Source organism: Corythoichthys intestinalis, chromosome 15, assembly GCF_030265065.1.
Source record: "Corythoichthys intestinalis isolate RoL2023-P3 chromosome 15, ASM3026506v1, whole genome shotgun sequence".
Taxonomy (NCBI): domain Eukaryota; kingdom Metazoa; phylum Chordata; class Actinopteri; order Syngnathiformes; family Syngnathidae; genus Corythoichthys; species Corythoichthys intestinalis.
In genome coordinates, this window is record NC_080409.1 from 4977799 (window position 1) to 4998935 (window position 21137).

General features: G+C 41.6%; 1 protein-coding gene across 1 annotated transcript in view; it reads left to right on the plus strand.

Annotated features, from left to right (window-relative positions):
* crim1 (cysteine rich transmembrane BMP regulator 1 (chordin-like)) overlaps positions 1-21137 on the plus strand; it is a 127475-nt gene that overhangs the window by 33954 nt on the left and 72384 nt on the right. The window contains exon 4 of the mRNA XM_057859292.1: positions 11585-11827. Coding sequence (XP_057715275.1) covers positions 11585-11827 — 243 coding nt within the window. The remainder of the gene's footprint in view (positions 1-11584; positions 11828-21137) is intronic.

The window sequence follows — 21137 nt, forward strand, 5'->3', positions numbered from 1 at the left end:
TATGCCCTTACAAATTGGTGACTTATCTTACGTTTTAAATAGCATGCAATATGAAAAAAGAATAAAACTCAATTTTTTAAATAATATGAATTTATTGGTAATATTGTCACATATAACCTGGCGCAAGAACAATCAATATCTTCAGCTACATCATGATTACTAAAATTTAACAGTGACTTTTGTTATAATTGTATGTAGCACTTTTGGCAATTTCTATCACGTGTTTTGATGGCAGCACTTCATGGCACTTCAATCAGTTTGACTTGAAAGTAGTTCGTTAGAGTGTCCAATTATAACGACTTCATCTTTATGACCAGTGTTGTTAATCTTATTTAAAAAAAAAAAAAAAAAAAAAAAAAAGCAATTATTTACAGTTACAAAATACTTCTCCCAAAAAGTAATTGACTTAGTAACTCCGTTACCTGAATGTAAGAGTAATTAGTTACTTGGTGAAGTACCTCGTGTTACCTTTCTTTTTTTTTCTTTTCTTTGTCGCGTTTAATCTATAATGGCGCCGTTTTACCCATACAGTATATAGAGCTAAAAGGCAGCGTAAAATGAGTAGAGTGAATTTTGGCAGCCTTTGGAGCCTTTTTTTAAATGGCTAAAGTCTTACAATCCCTCTCCCAACGATTAGAGTAAGCATGGGAAGCAATGTGGGGAAGAAAGGTTGTAGTTTATCTTTTTCTTAATACCATATGTTATTTCCCAACGCAGAGAAGATATATCAATTGGTACCACGACGCACAGTCATGGTTGCACTTCCCACCATGCATTTGGGCAGAAGTTAAATGGCTACAGTATCATTTACTGAAAGCTCAATAAATACACTAGATGGCAATATTTAGTCACAATATACAAAGTCACATTTATCCTTTAAGAATTACAAGTCTTTCTATCCGTGGATCCCTCTCACAGAAAGAATGTTAATAATGTAAATGCCATCTTGAGGATTTATTGTCATAATAAACAAATACAGTACTTATGTACTGTATGTTGAATGTATATATTCGTCCAAGTTTTATTCATTTTTTTCTTAATGCATTGCCAAAATGTATATGATCGGGAAAAATTATCGGGAATGATTGGAATTGAATCGGGAGCAAAAAAAAAAAGCAATCGGATCGGGAAATATTGTGATCGGCAGATACTCAAACTAAAACGATCGGATCGGGAGCAAAAAAACATGATCGGAACAACCCTAATAGTAACCTTTGCTATGTTTGGAAGTCATTTAATGTTGTGAATGAACTGTTAAAATTGTTAAAATTGCTCCTGTTTTTGCATTAGTACCCTTCTTTCTACTTTCGACATGTGAAAGTTTTAAAACTGTTTCATCATTTAAAGATATTCAAGTCAAGATTTTGCCGATTTAGGAGTATTTTAGATAAAAAAGTACTTAGGTTCGTGTGGAAGGTTCACTACAACAGAGCCTTTCTCAGAAGTCTACTGCTTTAAAATGGCGGCTGTTTACTAACGCCGCCGAGTCTGTCATTTCGTATGTAGTTCAATATGTATGTGATATGTAGTGTAGCATCAAGAGGGCGTAAATAGTAGGCTGTCGGCTACAGTCAGGAAATATTGGAGCAACCTAGCTTAGCATCGCGTTTGCAACAGCGTCACAACACTCTTCCCTCCTTTCCACTCCCGCTCTTCTCTCTCCGTGTCCCTGAATTTTCTCGCAATATTCAACCAACGTAGTAACGCGCATTGTCTCGTTGCCGAAACGGTGACAAAATCCGAAAGGAGGGGGGAAAAAATGCACGTAATGCACGAAAAACGTACATATTTTGAACGTACGGCGTACACATTTTAAAATCAGTGCTCACTTGTACAAATTACGCAGAAACCGTACAACTTGACAGGTATGTAAGATCTAAAGTTGGGAAATGAATGGCGCGGGTACTCTTTCACTGTAAGTGCTATCTGATAGCTGCACATTAGACTTGCAAGCTACTGAGCTTTTTGTTTGCGCCAAAGCACTTTAAGTTTATATAGTCCAGTCGGACCAGAACCACATTTTGTCACATTTTGGATGTAAAGTTTCAGCCAACAATTTACTGTTGCATCCCTAATTACAACATTGTTGCTGGAGAGAACCGGTGACCTTGTTGCCTCACATATTGTATTTTAACACTCTTATGTAATGTGGCTGCAAACATTTGATCCAAGGCAACATGGTGAGCAGACACTCCCTCATGTCCGGGACTAAAGAGGATGTGATAAGTGTAAGAAGGGGAGAGGGTGCAGGCAGACACTGGAAGATAGGAAATCACATGTGAAGCCAAACATTTTGATGAGGTTTTTCTGTCGAGCTCTTTGCTTAGAAAGGGTGGTGTTGGCTCATTTTACACTCAACGAGAGTTTATGTGTAATTTCTGATAAGGCTTCTGACTGCAATTTGGAAGGAATTCCCCTCCTTTTTCTTGTTGATATGAATAAGAACAAACAATGTTTGGATGGCTTATACAATTGGTAGCACATAATACAAGAGCGACTCCGGTTTCCTCCCACATCCCAAAAACATGCATGGTAGGCTGATTGAACACTCTAAATTGTCCGTAGGTATGAGTGTGTGCGTGAATGGTTGTATGTCTCCTTGTGCCCTGTGATTGGCTGGCAACCAGTTCAGGGTGTCCCCTGCCTACTGCCCATAGTTCGCTGGGATAGGCTCCAGCACCTCCGCGACCCTCGTGAGGAAGAAGCGGCATGGAAAATGAAAATGAATAATACAAGAGCTTCATAAGTTACAGATAGCAGATATACAAAGAAAATATACAGAGAAAATATACTATCTAAAAAAAAAAAAACACACACACACACTGTTCCAGTGTGGTTTTCCCAGTGGAGCATAACACCTACTGGGCACAACACTCACACAAACAATGCTTTAGCCCTTGCCTGTCATTATAGCGCTCTACCGTCCCCGGCTGGAGGATGACGTCGGCAGATGACGTCGGCAGGGTCACGATTTCATCTGATTTTGAAAATGGTATGGTCATGGCAAATAACAGTCTTGTGCAAAATGGAATATGAAATATTCAAAATGCATTTATTCAGTACGACATGGCAAAATTACTCCATAATGGTCAAAACTGTTGACTTCTTGCACCTCCCGAATGACATTATATGCCACTGGAGTTAGTCCGGCTTTTGTCATTTCCCTGCCCCGGCTTTGTAGAGCGTAAAGAAACCAGGAGGCGTGACAGCTAGCCAACATGCTAACCCGAACCGAGTGGCGTACGAATTCTTATTCTCGCCTTACGAAGCGAAAAATCACACATAACTACCCCTAATCATGTCACACGGCGGCGGGGTTGTCGATTATATTTGCCGATCGGCAACCCCTCCAGCGGCGAGCAAGTGACCGCTCGTCGTTCCCTTGCTGCGGGCAGGAGAGCTCGTTTGCCGGGGAAGCACCTGGACAAACCGGCCGACGACGGAGGAACACGTAGCTGCCCGAGCCCAACCCGAGTATAGTGGTTTATTGCCGATGTTCCGCCAAATTTTTCACCTTCATAATATTTTGCTCCCAAAGCTGTTGTGGCTATGAATATGCCCTCTGTTACATTCAGTTGGACTATCAATGTTATCCAGAGGTGCTAAATAATCAAGTAACATCGTAAGCATACATTTTCAACACGAATTTGGCGTAAATTAATGCTTAACTACACAGCAAAGACGTAAACAGTGAAAGAGCGGCGTGCAGTTGTTGTGTGCAGCTGACATGGCAGGATGTGTCTGAGGAGAACGTTTCTACTTCTACGAAAGTAAATATTCTTTTATTTAAGTTTTTTCTAAGTTTGTAGTGTTTACTTTGTAATCGTTGTATTCTTGGCCATTTTTAACACAAAATCTCCTGAAGCGGATACAGCACACGCAAGCCTCCATAGCACCCCAGGCCTTCCCTTCTTTCAACTAATTGGACATCAACTGATACAATGAACTCATTCAAATCGACAATATGTGAAAATCCATGGCAATCAATGACTTTTGAACGAAATGTGTAAGACTATGACTGGACTGATACACAATATGCTGTATGTGCGTCCCGGGCTTTTGGGGGACGGGTTTCGATAAGCATCTGCTTTTCCCATCTTCCTTGTCTGTCTTCGTCTTTCCTTTGGGTAAAATTCCACATTCTGAAAGTGTCAATGATTTTGATGATGATGACAATGACAATAAAATTCATTCATTCATTCCAAATTTGTGATGGGGTGCAAAATTTGACAGAACACTGGGCACACTAAGAGGGCAATAAGCAAGTATAGTGCTCTCCCGGTGAGCAAAAGAAGAGGACCGAGGGGGGTATGCGACAAACCGCCGGTCGTGGGCCAAGTGGCATTCTTGGTGGACAAGGAGCATTGTCAGCCACAAAATGCAAGCCACCTATGTATTGTGTGCCATGATCCCAGTATTTGACATAATACAAAACACCATGTTTACTCACTTCCTCGTAAGTCCAATGGTTACACAGTTGTCTGACTTGTTTTGGCCAATCTCGGGTGAACTTTTGAAACCCAAAAAGGCTCACACGCCTCTCCCTGGTGCAGCAACAAAACTCTGCAGCACATTTGGCTGGCGTGATGCGAAAAATAAAGGAATTACTCCGCAAAATCAGCTGAATCCGCAGTCCATCTGCATACTACAAAGCAATGCTAAATTGTAAGATGCTGACCCGGGTGACGTCACATTCGCATTCCTTCTCAAAACAGGAAGTTATTCATTTTCATGGCGCGGGATTCAAAAATTGAATAAATAAAACAATTGCTTCCACACACGTCCGAGCGGACTTTTTCATTCAGGAGCATTAAATACAGCATGAAATATGAAAGAAACATGCTTTTTGATGTGATAGGCACTTTAAAGGTACTATGCGGAATTTTAATTGTTGATTTAAAATACTTTTCTAGTCCATGCATGCTCCACCAATGAATGCCCTGATGAGTACAGAGCCTGACATTTTAATTGAGACTGCCCTAAATTGCCTTATTCTTCCCTTAGATATAGGGTGTTAGAGTTGAAAACTCTAACGTGGCAACAGTGCTGTTTCACCGAGCCTCTGCCTATGCTCCAAAAGACTTTTCTAACCCTCTTAAGACTTGCTACGAACAGTTTGACGTTTTTACGTTAATGGTGCTGATTTGATGGGCCAAACGCCCGTTGCTTATATTTGCGCTCGTACAAGCATGCATAGCAGGAGTAGACAAAATGGGAAATTAGCAGTATTGAAGTTTGCTGGCCCCAGGCCTGTGTCAGTTATTGATCCCAATAATCATGAAAGAGAACAATTTGCTTGAATAACATGAGTAACATTTTGTAGCAGCCTGTCGGAGTGCTGAGACATGAGATCGACTGATGCGTAAGGTATCTTTTTTTGTCACAATCCTTACGTCACCGTGAAACTGAAATTTATACAAACAATTAATATTTCACAGTGAGTCAATAAGCATCTAAAAAGACAAACCTCGCTGCGCTCTCCAACGTGTGCAAACTAAACTTGAATCAGGAACAGCTTTCCCGTGGTAAAATGAGCCAACACCAGCTGGACAAATCACATTACAATAGTTCGCGTTTGTTCTTTGATAAAGAAGCGAAGGATTGATACAGTTCATACTCAACAGAAAAGCGGTCTTACCAGCTCATGCATTAAACGATCAGATGTTACATGGTTGTTTTAGGGTTTAAATACACGCAGCACAGGTTAAAAACAATCCATAAAAAAACAATTTGTCAATATGGAAAGGTAATTCACTTATACAGTTAAATTTAAAATACACAACAAATGACCTATTGGCCTTTTACACATTTCGTTTTTAGGTAAACTTAATGAAAAGTGCAGCAAAACAGTGCAAATAATCCAATACAAATTCCATATTCACTTCAGTATACATAAATAAACCCAAATCGACTCCACTGACCACTTACACATACGTTAATGTTTTCCGGAAAAAAACACACACACAAAAAAAAATATTTATTGGAAGCTCCAGGGGGAGGCGGGCATGCGAGAGAGCCCTGTGCCTGTGCAAAGCTTTACCGCCCTATGGAAGTCTCCTCCAGCTCGGTTGTCGCGACAACACTTTACAGTGGTATGAAAAAGTATCTGAACCTTTTGGAATTTCACACTTAAATGTGAGCTGATCTTTGTCAAAATCACACAGATGAAAAAACAGTGTCTGCTTTAGCAAAAACCATCCAAACATTTATAGGTTTTCATATTTTAATCATGATAGTATTCAAACAATGATAGAAGGGGGGAAAATAAGTCAGTGAAACATCACATTTATTATTTTGTGCCCTCCCCTTTGGCAACAATAACTTCAATCAGACCCTTCCTGTAGCTGCAGATCAGTCTGGCACATCGATTAGGACTTGGCCCATTCGTCTCTACAAAACTGCTGTAGTTTAGTTAGATTCCTGGGACGTCTGGCATTCATCGCTGTCTATAGGTCATGCCACGGCATCTCAATGGGGTTCAAGTCTGGACTGTGGCCACTCCAGAATGTGTATTTTGTTCTTCTGAAACCAGTCTGAAGTTGATTTACTTCTGTGTTTTGGATCATTGTCTTGTTGTAGCATCAAGATGGCCTCAGGATTTCCTGCAAAACATCCTGATGCACTTTTCAATTCATTCGTCCATTAATGATTACAAGTTGTCCAAGCCATAAGGTAGCGAAGCAACCCCAAATCATGATCAATCATGATGCTCCCTCCACCTTGCTTCACAGTGGGGCTGAGGTGTTGATGTTGGTGAGGTTTTACATTTTTCCTCCACACATGACGTATGTTACTCCCAAACAATTCAACTTCGGTTTCATCGGTCCACAAAATATTTTGCCAAAACTTCTGTGGAGTGTCCAAGTGCCATTTTGCGAACATTAAACGAACAACAATGTTTTTTTAGACAGCAGTGGCTTCTTCACTGGAGTCCTCCCATGAACACTATTCTTGGCCATAGTAGTTGATGTGTGCGCAGAGATATTGGACTGTGCCAGTGATTTCTGTAAGTCTTTAGCAGACACTCCAAGGTTCTTTTTTTTACCTCGCTGAGTATTCTGCGTTGAACTCTTGGCGTCATCTTTGGTGAACGGACACTCCTTGGGAGAGAAGCAACAATGCCAAATTCCATTTCTAGACAACTTCTCTGTCGATTGATGAACATCCAGACTTTGAGAGATGGTATCCTTTCCCAGCTTTATACAAATCAACAAACCTTGATCGCAGGTCTTCAGACAGCTCTTTTGACCGAGCCATGATGCACATCAGACAATGCTTCCCATGAATACTATTCTTACCCGGTGTGTGTTTTATAGTGGGCAGAGCAGCTTTAACTCACTCATCAGTAATTGGGCACACACCTGACTTAAAATGTTTGGTAAAAATTGGTTTCAATTCAAATATGTTGAAGTACAATGCAAGTCTGTTAGTGAATGTAGCTAGCGGCTGCCTTATGTGAACAGAGCTTTTCCGGTTAAAATTCTTGTGAATAACTGCTTAAATCCCCAAACTCTTTATAGATATGGACGTAAAACAGCCTCGGTTCTTGGTTAAAAGCAAAAAAAAAAAAACGGGCAGTTACGTTTGTTTTATGTAAATATTGCGAACTATGATGCCAATGCAGCAGCGGCTAATTTCTCCCATTGATTTTTTTCACGACGTTTTAAATGTATGCATGGTACGAAAAATATAATAGTTACCTTGAATCCTCGAACGAATCACTCCTGAGACAATCCTTCCTGTTTGTATGCGGTACAGCTTTCGTACTTTTTCAACAGAAAAGTACGTTAGCTCGCTGCATGCGTGTGTTTTTGAATAGCTCCTCTTGATGTGGGCGGCCCCCTACTTGAATGCGAGGCGCAGTGCATGACCGATCTGACCTATCAATACCATTATGAAGTCTATGGTTAGCTTTTGTATTTATTTACCTCAAGCCATAGACATCAAATCCATTTTTTACTGGGATGGCTGGATCATGTTTCAAATCAAATACATTTTATTTATACATATAGCCCTTTATACTGTCAGTGACTGTGACAGACGTCCATTCCAATTGGACTGGTGGGATGGTAATGATCAAAGGATCAAAAAAGGACTGGACGTTTATCGCCGTCAATGGAGAGCCATTGATCACGGTACTCTATGCAACCAATGACGTGTTTACACAAATATTTTCCATTGGCCTCATGCTTACTCAAACGCACAGAAAACAATGGTAATTGTCCATCCCAGCTGTAACTTGTTGGTGGGCATGAAGCCAAACCTCCACAGGTTTATACTACAACCGGCCTGATGTGTCCCCATTGTTGAGCAAACTTTATAAAACCTTAGGATAGACCAAAACCCACGGAGGGCAGCTTGACTGAGACAGCTTTGTTCTCCGCTGACTCGCTTCCAAAGTCAGTTGGTGAACAGGACTCGCATTGTGCGCTTTTTCCATGAGTAAACGGTGGCTGTCAACACAAGTCTCCTCTGCCTGGCTGAAGCGCTTCAGTTTGGGGAAAGACTGGTCGCCTTGTGCCCTGGTTGGGAGTGAAGCAGAAAACATTTCGCAAAGAGATTTTTTTTTCTTCAATGAGCTGCTGAGATGCCAGAAATACACATTGTTGACAAAAGAACTCATAGTGTGGTGATGGAGCAATTATCTTCTCTCACCCTCTTCAAGACCATTTTCAGATACCTGTGAGTAGGGGCCAGATTTATTTTCATTTCTGTCGTTACATTCTGGCCTAAGATTTTTTTTCTTTTCATTCTTCTTTGCAACCATACCATGCCGTCGAACAAAAGCACACGGTGTGATTTCGCCTGTGACACTTAATCAAGCATACCAAATCAGGCCTTTTGTGTCTGTGCAAACTGGAGTATGCACGCCATTATAATACAAAAAATGGTTCTAATTAGAGCCATCCATGCTCAGTGAGAAAACACAAACAGCACAAAATCCATTTGCTGTTGACTTTTCCCATCCTCTATTGTGTTTGAAAACGTGCCAGCAAGAAAATTATATTAATTAGACCTGCAATTTTGCAAATGGATTCTATTTATTCTGTTCATTTGAATGACAATGGACTGTCTGACAGCTGCTTTTCCCAGTGCACTCTCACCCCAGCCATTATCAGCGTGAAAGAGTAATCAACATTCTCTAAGACATACAATACACGGAAAGAGTTTCTTGGTGCAGAACGAGATCATTCCAGGGACCTTTTCTATGAAATGGCGCCACATGAGGTTTTCTTATGCAAAACCGGTTTTAAAACGGTATGTAGCAGACAGAGTTGGACCTCATTGTAGGTAATCCAATCATAGTGTTCAAAACGTTTATTTAACTCCGCCATAGGAATAAGGCCAAACATCATTAAATATAGGCCTTTCCAGTGAACTCCTTTCAATGAAAGCTCTGTGGCAGTCCTCACTGTTCCAATTCTGCCTGAGTAAACTGTACAATAAAGATACACAGCCTTTCTGTTCTATTTATGAAAGCCATAAAATTAGTCAAAATATACAAAAATTGTATTACATTCTTCGCCAGTCTCAACACACCAGACATGTCCCACTCTAATCATTTTTTTCTCACTAATCAAACAATTGAATCTTATTAAAAGGTGACACAAACACCCGTAACGAGGTATTGAAAATGTGTATGAACTCATTGGTTGCCATAGACAACTATAGACATTCCAACCATTTGAGCTGGGAGGGTTGGCAGCCAGTGAACAAATGTTTATTCGCAGACAGCCTTCCAATTCTAACAGATCGGACGTCGACGAGTAGAGGTCGACCGACATATTGGCCGATTTATTTACTTTTTTCCACCATCGGACAATTAACAAAAAAAAAAAGTATGCTGATAGTAAGTAGTTATCGTGTGAATCCCTTGTGAGTGTAAGCCCGTTGGTACCTGACCCGACGCTGCCCCATCACCAATCCCGGCACCGAGGCCCCCACCTGAGCGCGCCCGATCACATCCAGCTGTGCACGAGCCAAACACGCGACAGCCACGCAGACGAGCGATGACGCCGCGCGTGCGCCAACCCAGGGCCACAGCCCCCACCTAGCCAGCCTGGGGAGGGAGGGCGCACGGGGGGCGGGGGGTAGCGTAGCCCATCCCTCCTCCCGTAGTCCAGCAAAGGAGCCATCGTCACCCCACTGAGATCCAGGGTGGTCCCCTGGGCCACCCGCGCCCCCATCAACCGGCCGTCAGGGATGGGAAGAGGGGATGCACCACCAACCCCATGCCCACCCAGCCCACGAGCTACAACCGCTGCCCTCCAACCGGCACAGCGCGCCACGGGACCCCCAACGGGCCACCAAGCCCAGGGCAGGGCAGAGCCCCCTGCCGGAGCAGGCAACACCTAGCCGATACACTGGCGTCCAGTCAGTGACCCGCGACGGAGCGCAGGGCGGATACCCAGGCAGAGAAGAGAGGGGAAGGCAGAAGCAGGAGAACGCCAAGGAGCCGCTGCGAGGCAACGCGAGTTCGGAACCCTGACCTCCCCCCACTCCCGTGAAATTTCAAGATTGGCCTACAGTATGTATGAATGTATAGGCAGACCAACACATGCCAAGTGAAGTTGAGTAGAGAGAAATAGAAAAGCTCTTTTCAGGGGCTGTTAGGATTGTGATCAGTCCATTCACGTTGGGTGGGATCTAAGACCCCGTTGACAGGATATGCGACGGCCTCGTCGCGTGGAAAGCTGAGCCTATGTTTTCCTGACAGGATGCCGTAAATCTGTCACAAAATGAAGTAGGGATCTCATGACTGTATGCAGGGTTTGTGTTGGATGGCAGCGTAAACTTGGGTTTTAAGACATAATTCAAATAGTATCGCTCGACTGGATATAACGTGTGGGGTAACTAACGTGCTGCACATTTGTGACTAATATATAGGTTACAAGGATACAATAAGCTCTTGTGCTCCTCAAGCAGTGGTCTCCAACCTGGTCCTCAAAGGCCCGCTGTGAGTGCAGGATTTCATTCCAACCAGACAAATGACAACACTTTTTCACCAACCTGGTGTTTTACAAGTGCAATCAGTTGATTGGAGTCAGGTTCTGCTTGTTAATTGGTTCAAGTATCTTTGCCGGATCGGCAGGAACAAAAACTACGACCCACAGTGGGGCTTTGAGGACCGATTTGGAGATCACCGTCCTAAAGTATCTTTCGTCTTCAACAGGATCTATTTACATGATCTTTGTTTGGAGGAAATTCTGGATCTGGATGAATATCCGGCCACCTTTCACATTTTTTATATTCGCCTGTGTATTCTTTAGGAGTCTGATGATGATCGCTGAGAGATCGAGCCCAGATGACTAAAGAGTGTGTAGTCCACCCTTGGTCTGTCAGACCGAGGGTGGGTTACAGCCTGGACTGATTGTATGTCAGTCAAAAGTCCCATGAACAGACATACACCTTTGATTCTCACCAAAGTCAAGCAAATGTATCACTAAACCATCACTCTTGATGGAATATACCGACCTCAAGATTTTGAACCGTCGCCAATCACGTATTTTACTTTGTAACGATTTAAACTGTGTGTATTATTTTTTTTTTCACCCTCCATTGTCTTCATGTGTGTTTGTTTCAGAAGAGCTAAGGTGTGCCAGCGTTGCTTGTCCTGCTCTCCCGGTGTCCACGTGCCCAAAAGGCTCAGTCTTGACCAAAAGTTACACGCCTCCTGCTGGTTGCTGCCCCTCAATCCCACCCCATTGCACCTGTGACTTTGGGGCCTGCCACCAGCCAAAATGCCCGAGTGGACAGCGTGCTGTTCCACTCAGCAAGGCCAGCGGACAGCCTGGAGACTGCTGCGATGTCTTTGAGTGCCAGAAAGGTGATTCCACCCAACTGCACTTTACACAAACCGTTCTGACTGCTATCCCGCTGGGGGTTATGGTTACAGCACAGGCGGTGAGAGATTCATCTCCTTCTTGGAGGCAATTATTCTCTCATGCCCCACTCCCTTCTGACCAAAATGACACACAGTTGCTGATTAGATAGATTTAGTTTTTTTTCACATTTGTTTGCACACATAATCTAAAAGCCTGACTCACAGGTGTATGTTAATTGGTGTGTTATTAAATCTTCTAAAATATTATACATTGATCACTCGTTTTTCACGGGTAATGGTTGGGAGACACCTTCCCCCCTTAGCGAAAATCAAAAATCCGCAAAACAGAGGCGAAGCTTTGTGACATTAAAAAATATATATGGCGAAAAACACAAAGCAAAGTTCCGCTCTGAGACCCCCAATTTGGCCAAATTTCAAAATTGTCCCATATGCATGTATGATACATCATTGGAAAGCTTAAAATCTCAATTTTCTGGGGGAAGAAACATTTTTAACTGGAGGGCATTTAAAAAAAAAAAAAAAAAAAAAAGTTTTTAAACAGCAAAACCCTCGCTGGAGGTGAGAGCACGCGAGAGCATAATTAAAGACGCCACGATTTTAACAAGATATTATCGCGTACTTACCTTGTTTGGAACCAAAAACTCAATGTAGCATGTATCATCTAGTGTCAAGACACAGATGTGAATGGCCACAGCCGGAATTCTTGGGGGATTTTTATGGGTAAAACATGGTCATATAACAAGGGGTGCAATGCAGAAATCGCAGACATCAAGGAGTGGTTGAGATTTTCTTTTTCATATATTTACCCTTTCAAACTTTTTTTTTGTTCAATTTTTCTTTGTTTGGATCGATTATTTATCATCTAACATATCGGACAAAATGCGACAGTGACAAAAAAAAGAAACAGTTACCGGTAAGTGATAGTTATGTGGTAGATTTCCGTGACTTTTTTACAGACACCATGTTTTCATTGTGACTTAATTAAAATATGGGAATGAATAATTTTTTAAAGGCGTTTTTTTTTTTTTTTTTTTTAACGAAATATTAGACATCGATTAATGATTTTAAGCTAAAAATGACAGACATTTTGAAAACTATAATTACTTACCTTCTTTTTATGGCTGGGTTGAAACAAAAGCGGTTGCACGACGTCTGTAAATGGGGGTTTACAGTGTAAAACGGACAAATTAAAAATAGTTTGGAGGCTTAATGCGCCATAAATCTGCTATGGCAGCTATAGACATATTGTTCTATAAAACACAACAGGTCTTTTGACTTAAAATAGAGCAGTTTTTTAAGAGGGATGCAAGAGTAGAAACTGCTTTTTGAGTCTTGTCTGTGTTTTCTGCCCTATGCAAGTCAATGAAATTATGAAAGTATTCAGCGAGGTAAACCCAAGAGATATTATCTTGGAGCAAGTGGAGGGTAAATAAAAATCATGCAACACCAAACTTGATGATGTCAGTCTGTCCTGAAAGTGCTGTAATCAGTCTTTTAGCCACCTAAAGAGAACTGACAAAGATGAATGAGTCAAGCTATAGACCAGTAACATTTTTCTTATTACGGTCATCCAAGAACACAATAAGTGTATTTTGTAACTTCCTCAGAGACTTTAACTGCTGTTAGTGCAGCCTTTTCCTTTTTTTTGAAAGCGCTATGGAAGCCCAGCATCACAACACTGGAAACCAGAATGGAAGTTCCAAATCTCTCTTCATGTTTCAGGCCCCAAGAGAGCCAATGAGGCTGGGAGGGGACCTGTGCAAGTGCTTTGTTTACTCTGCACTCTCAACAAATATTCGCTGTTTTACCAACAGAACAAATTCCCATTCTGGTCCTTCCACATGTATAAATGAGTGCCATGTCGTGGAATTAATGGACTTAACAAGCCCAGTGACCAGAAAATTGCTTAGACTATGAATTTGTTCAACAGAAGTGCAGTGTCAAAGGGTTTCTGTCTGGTCACACGTCCAGAGGGAAAAGGTTCAACAGTTCATTGATGGGAATGCTTTTTATGTGCACCATTCTGCCAGCCGGGAGGGTAATCGAGTCCGGCAGGCCGGCGGGGGCTGAATGGCAGCCGTGGGGGCCGTGGGATCAGTGTTTTGATAACAAGTGTCTGCTGCTCTTTGGGTGTAAGGCTTGATGCCTTTTGTGCAACCTCTACTGTCTGTTAGCCATGCATGCCTGAGCGTCGTGATGCAAAGTTCAATGGACGGGGACATTGACCGAGGACCGGCACCAAGACTTGTTGTCACCGCTTATCCCTGTAAAGGTCTCTAAAATAATAGCCCTATTTTTTAGCAATAGCCTCGGTGAACTCACAAATCTTCAAATCATACCCGCGTACCGACAAGGAACGTTTGAGGACCAAGGATATGCCAGAGACTAGAATGAAACACAACATGCTCTAATTGTCACATTGTGTCCACTCTTGGAATGACTCACGTGTTTCCATTGCCCGCTTGGCGCTGTGTTTGTCCCACTTGGCTGCGGTTTATCCGGGTCTGCAGTGACACCATGTTCCACCTGTTTTCAGACTTGTGCCATTGTTGGCTGGAAAGACGATTCTGTGTGATTAGATGGAAAACGGAAAACAGGCGATGTATGAAAATAATTATGATTGTGTTTGTTTCTGCTAGATCCGCTGGGGCTTGAAAATTAAGTTGGCAACTTCTGCATCCCATGTATTCAGCTATGGGTGTAGAAGATGTTCAAGACAACTCATATTTTCTGGAACTTTACGTTGGTGTTGAGCGAGAAGGGTGAGCTCACCACACTAATTGCTCTCATGGAGCTCAGCTTGAGTGTTAGAAAACTTGCAGAACTTGTTTTTAGGAGCCTGGACAAACATTGACCTGATTGGGACCAGTTCTGTTAATCTACTTTTAAAAAGTAATAAGTTACCGTTACAAAGTGCAACCTTATCAAGCCTTTGATTTACATCTCCTAAAATTTATTCTGCAACGCATTAAATGTTCCTAATCCGATTACTCGATTATTCAGACGAAGTAATTGTTAGATTAATCGATTCCTTAAAGTGCCTATGGCAGGATAAAAAAAAAAGTCTTAAATAGCGTTATTATGTGAATTAGAATCATATTTTGAGACGATTCGACTATATACAACAATTTGGCAAAGCGCAGATGATGACAAATTAAGTCTTTTAACTCATTTGCTCCCAGAAACGTATAAATACGTTCTATTTTTAATTGTTTTAGTGTCCCAAAGACGTATATATACGTCTTTTACGTTTTTTTTTCATTAGAGACATCTCTGGGTTCTGATTCAACTTAGCTCCAAAGCACAATGCTGAAAATCCATTTTAAAGCAATAAAACTGGCCACTGGATAGCAGTAGCGCATTTGGTAAGACCCGCATCCCCGATTCAACGGAACGAACGGTCGGGCCGCACAGCCGGGGTGCCGGCGGAAGACGACCGAATGGACGTCCAGGATGCCAGGCGGCGGACGACCGAGCAGAACGACCGGAACCGCCAGTGCAGCGGACGATACCGTTGAGTCCGTGCTGCTCACCGAGCAGAGACAGGCGGCGATGAGGGAAATGTTTACCCCGGCTGTCGCGGCCACAACAGCGTCATCTCACAGTTAGTTATGTGTAAATAAATTGTTGCTTTACTATCAAAAGCTCTATTTGTCTTGTTGTTTCTGTTATTTTGTAAAAGAAAAACATTATTCAGATGTTTGGGATGTAACTAAAGCAAAAAATAGCTGTGTTAAATTCAAAGTTATGGTTGAAATATATGCTTTCACAAAAAGCTTAATTTCTCTTTTTTCATCAGAAAATGAAAAAATTGCTCAAACTAAGCTATTTTCTAATGAAGATTTCTAAAGAATGGTAAAAGAAATGAACTCACTTTTTTTCCTGCTGAAAGAAGAGAGTCTAATCTTTCTTTTGGTGGGTTCTGTATTTATATAGCAATAGAACAGAATTTTCTGTGGGCCTTGCAAAATCAGTCAAAATCCAGTAAAACGGCTGGGAGCGAAGGGGGTTGCACCGGTGAAAATGGCTGGGAGTGAATGAGTTAATCTGCCGTTTAGCCCCTGCCTGTTATTATAGCACTCTAGCGTCCCCAACAGGAGGATGATGTCGGCAGGGTCACGGTTTCATCTGATTGAGAATTCAGCCTATTGAGGGGGAATTTTCCAGAATAAATGTGACGAAGAGAACCACAAAATGCCATTGTTTCAATCTCTCTATTACAATAGTTTTACAGGATATTCTTTTTATCCAAGTATTTTTCCCCAATTGGTAAATAAATAGTATGGTCATGACAAATAACAGTATTGTGCTAAATACAATATGAAATATTAAAAATGCACTTCTTCAGTACGATGTGGCAAAATTACTCCATAATGGTCAAAACTGTCGACTTCTTGCACCTCCTGAACGATATTTTATGCCACCATAGTTAGTTCGGCTTTTGTCATTTCCCTGCCCCGGTTTCAGAGGGCGTAAATAAACCAGGTAGCGTGACAGTTAGCCAACATGGTAACCCAAACCGAGTGATGTTTCAAAGTCTTATTCTCACCTTTCGAAGCAAAATAATCACACAAAACTACCCCGGATCATGCAGGGTTGTCGATTGTCTACTCCGATCAGCAACCCTCCGACGGCAAGCAAGTTACAGCTCGTCGCTCCGCTGTTGCAGGCGAGGGAGCTCGTTTGCCGGGGAGGTCGGAGAAGTGCATAGCTGCCACATGGTCAACAAGACTATGGCGTAAATTAATGCTTAACTATACGGCGAAGACGTAAACAGTGAGAGCAGCGTGCAGTTGTTGTGCAGCTAACATGGCAGCATGTGGCTGAGGAGAATTTTTCTACATGTCCGTCCATGATTAAACGTCCTCTATTTTAAAAAGGTTTGTAGTGTTTAGTTTGTAATCACTGTATTTGCAGCCATTTTCAACACAAAGTTGCAATTTCTAACAGGGTGGAAATTTTGACAGAACACATGAAGAGGGCAATAAGCTGAGTATAGCGCTCTCCCGGTGGGCATGCGAAGGACCAAGGAGTGTGCAACAAGCCGCTGGTCGTCGGCCAAGTGGCATTCTCTGTGCACAAGGAGCATTGTCACCCACAATATGCAAGCCACCTCCGTATTAAAACGTGTGCCATGATCCCAGTATTTGACATAATACAATGTTTACTCACTTTCTTGTAAGTCCAATGGTCCCACAGTTGTCGGACTTGTTTTGGCCCTTCTCTGAGGGTGAACGGGAACTTTTTGACACACAAAACAGCTCAGACGCCTCTCCCTGGTGCAGCAACAAAAACCTGCAGCACATATGGCTGGCGTGATGCAAAAAATGAATTAGTCCGCAAAATCAGCTCAATCCACAGTCCATCTGCATGCTATAAAGCAATGTTGTATTGTGAGATGCTGATCCGGGAGATGTCACATTCGCATTTCTCCTCAAAACAGGAAGTTACCCATTTTCGTGGCGCGGGATTCAAAAATTGAATAAATAAAATGATCGCTTCTATAGACCCTACCCACCGACGTCACAAAATCACGTGCGCGCTGTATGGTTCCGCCCACTTGTCCGTCATTTTGTGTCTGTATTATCAATGGTCTCAATTGATCGAGCAATTTATAATGTATTTCATGGAAGACCCGGTGCTTTCGGATGCCGTAAACTCACTTGATGCGTTGCATAAAAGGCGTTATGTGGAAAAGCTTCAGTTTATCCATTCGCCAGATCCATATTTGATGCCTAAATCGATGTTTTTCGACCCGCTGTCTCCGCCGTATTTGCCTGACATCTGCTAGCTACCCTGAACTGTACAACTATCTTGTCCACACAAAATCAGCCTATTCTCACGAAAGTTTGAAAAACTTTAAGAGCTTGGAGGCTTATAAATACTTCGTTGCTGGTTGGGTGAAATAGGTCCTCGTCCACGAAAATTCGGCAGGAATCTATCTTGTGCTTGGAAAGGTGAGTTACGAAATTTTCAATTCAAAATCTTTTGTTATTGCTAACATCCACTGTCAAGTCTAATGTATTTCATGTCGTTTGTCAATGGAGTTAGGGCTTTTAATGTTTATATGGTTTAGCGATAGCACTCTCACTACATACATACGTGTATGTTGTCGGCGATTAGCCTAGCAATGATCTTAATTGTGGTTGTCAGCCCAAAACCCTCTAAATATATATTAAATGCATCTTACCAGATATAAAATGACTACTACATAATCTGTGGTAATCGTTTGGAGCCCAGTTTTCTCGTCGAATTGCAGCAGCCATCTCGCTCTCTTCTCTCCGGGTCTCTCGGAATCCGGTAGAACTTCAAGTCTCTCCGTCTTCTCCGTCTATCTTCTCTGTTATTGTAACCGACCGCCACACACGCCTTCACCATTTTGATTATTAATGTTAACGAGCAGAAAAACACGTCGTAAATAGGAGGAATATACGTAGCCGTAAAAAGGAAACATGATGTGTTGACGGACAATTGGGCAGCACCAGTCAGGAGGAAGGAGTTGTGACGTCACGTGGGTAGGGTCTATACACATCCAAGCGGTCCATTTCATTACGGAGCATAAAATACCACGTGAAATATGAAATAAAAATGCATTTTGGTGTCATAGGCACTTTAATTTAAAACAATCGATACCTGCACCCCTAGAACATAGCACAGAAGTATCGTTTTTTTCTTATGTTTGCACTTTTCTTACTGCACAAAATGTTCTGCTTTGTGTCTTAACCCTCACAAGTCCTATGATTAGGCCTATGGAAGCCCAAAAGAGTCCAAATTAAATTTTAAAAAAAACAACATTTTAAAATAAATACCACTATGATGTTTAACCGACAAATTGTGTAATATGGCCCTTAAATTGCAAAATTAGGTAATATTAGTATGAAAAAGATTTTACAACGTAACAGGTGATTTTCAGAAAGTATTTTTTAAATTTCATAGTGCCTTTTTCCACAATAGCATTTTTATTTCATAATGGCGTTTTTCAGCACAATGAGATTTTACAAAATTAAACAATTTTTTCACAAAGAAATCTCTTTCATAATGTCTTTTTCCACAATGGCTTTTTTATTTCATAATGTCGTTTTTCAGCAAGATGAATTGCTTTCTGGCAATCAAATACATAAGGCGGAGTCAGTTAAGTGATTGACTGAATCGTGGAGTCCGGCTAGCTGCGCTAGCATTTGGTAGCGTCAATAACTATTACATAAACTTCCAGAAAGCATTTAATCAATAATCCTTGCTCAGGCTAGGTAAAGGCCTTTCGTCACTATCAAACCGGTTCACAACTTCTCGGACTCTGAAAGTAATGCTACCAAATGCTAGCGCAGCTAGCCAGACTCCACGATTCAGCCAGTCCCTTAACCGACTCAGCCTTATGTATTTGATTGACAGCACAAGCTTCATTGAGCTGGAAAACATTATGAAATGAAAAGGCCATTGTAGAAAAAGACATGAAAAAATAACCGTGAAAAACGCCTTTTATCTTGTAAAATCTTTTTCACAATAATATTACCTTATTTTACAATTTAAGGGCCATATCAAAATGTTGTTTTTATTTATTTACTTTTGACCTTTTTGCGTGATCAATCACGTGGCATCTTATAGACAGACGGACGGATGGACGGATCGATGATACTTTATTGATCTCCACAGGGGAAATTCTGGTGTCCTTTAGCAGCACATGGGTACAGATATCGTAGATGGACAGTAAACAAAAAAAAAATACAAAAAAAAAAAAAACATAAAATATTTACCATTATATAAAATTTGGCTGTGGTCATTATTTAAAATTTGGCTGCTTCAGGAAAAAACAATCTCTTGAAACGCGTTGTCTTAGAGATCAAGGCAAGCAGATGGCCCAACCAATGTTCCTTCTAAGATGCGCGTGTGCGCTATCACGCACTGCTTGCTCATACTCAGCGCACAAGAAAATCTATGCGCAAAAAATAAAATTAAACAGAAACATATTGTAGCGTCAATAAAACTAGTGTTTGTCAGCGCAGCAGTGATGTGTCAGCGCGACACTCCTATTGGTGGGTTCAATTCGGCAATGCAACTAGGACATTTGTCGGCGCCGCTGTGATGTGTCGACGCAACACAACGATTGGTGCGTTCGATACGGCAATGTGACGCTCCTATTGGTGCGTTCGATTCCGCAACGCGACGCTCCCATTGGTGGAGAAATTTGAGCCTGACTCCTGTGCTGATTTACTGAAGCATCATTCCGCTGCCAATCTTTGCAAGCGCTTCAGTATTAATTAGTATCTCATTTTAGAACTGATATAATCTAGTTAATTAGACCAACAAAATTGTTTTCTGTACCATTTTGCAACGTAACTCAATGAGCGAAAGGTGTCTAGCCAATAATATGATACAGTTCACTTCACTTGCGCTATGCAGCCAATCGTAGCATTGATAGTGTTGTGTACAGTATATGTGCCCTGCCCATACCCACCACCCATAGCTAGCTAACAACAGTGCAGCGGAGTTAAGAGACGCAAATCCTAACCCCTTATCATGGCGAAAGGAACAGGCAGCAATACTACACTCATCAAGCCAATATAAAAAAGAAATGTGGTTCATTTAAAATGGAATGGCTGTTGGAGTATGTGCAAACAGAAGAAGAAGCGGTGAAACTGAGTGAGATTTTTTTCTGTTTTTTTTTACCCTGTCCTGTATACACTGCAAATTTATAATCAGGACTCTTACTATGGTTAAAGCAGGACTCTCACATATAACATAGTACGCGTCTCATGAACAACAAGATTTTGGTCTTTTTCATTTTAAGTGGGCCAAATCAATTAGATAGAAGTAAAATAATGAAAATTGCTGCTGTAATTTCATTCTTTCAATAAGCCATGTAACTTACTATGATCTGAGGTTTTGAACAGGTTCTGATACTGTTGTGTGGCCACCGTGTACACATCTGATGTTGCTTACTGTGGTCCGCAATGTGCTCAGGGAGCTAGTGTGTCTGCTCTAACACATAAAAAATTAGAGGGAACATTGGGTCCCACCTTTTGCTCTTCTAGGCAGCCAGAATCCCATGGATAGGGTGTCTGAAGTTACTCATAGGCCTGCATCTTCCTCCCCAGACACTTTGTGCCCTAAAAAAAAAAAACAGTCGAACGTGAGGACTTCAAACCCTCTCCAAGTTTTCGATAGACCACAGAAAACTTCAGATATGCTTTGTTTTAATTTGATTATAGAAAATATCTTTATCCATGTATGTGTGCACTTTAGACACTAAAGGGCACGCATTCTCTTGGGACGTCTTGACGCGAACATCTGTATA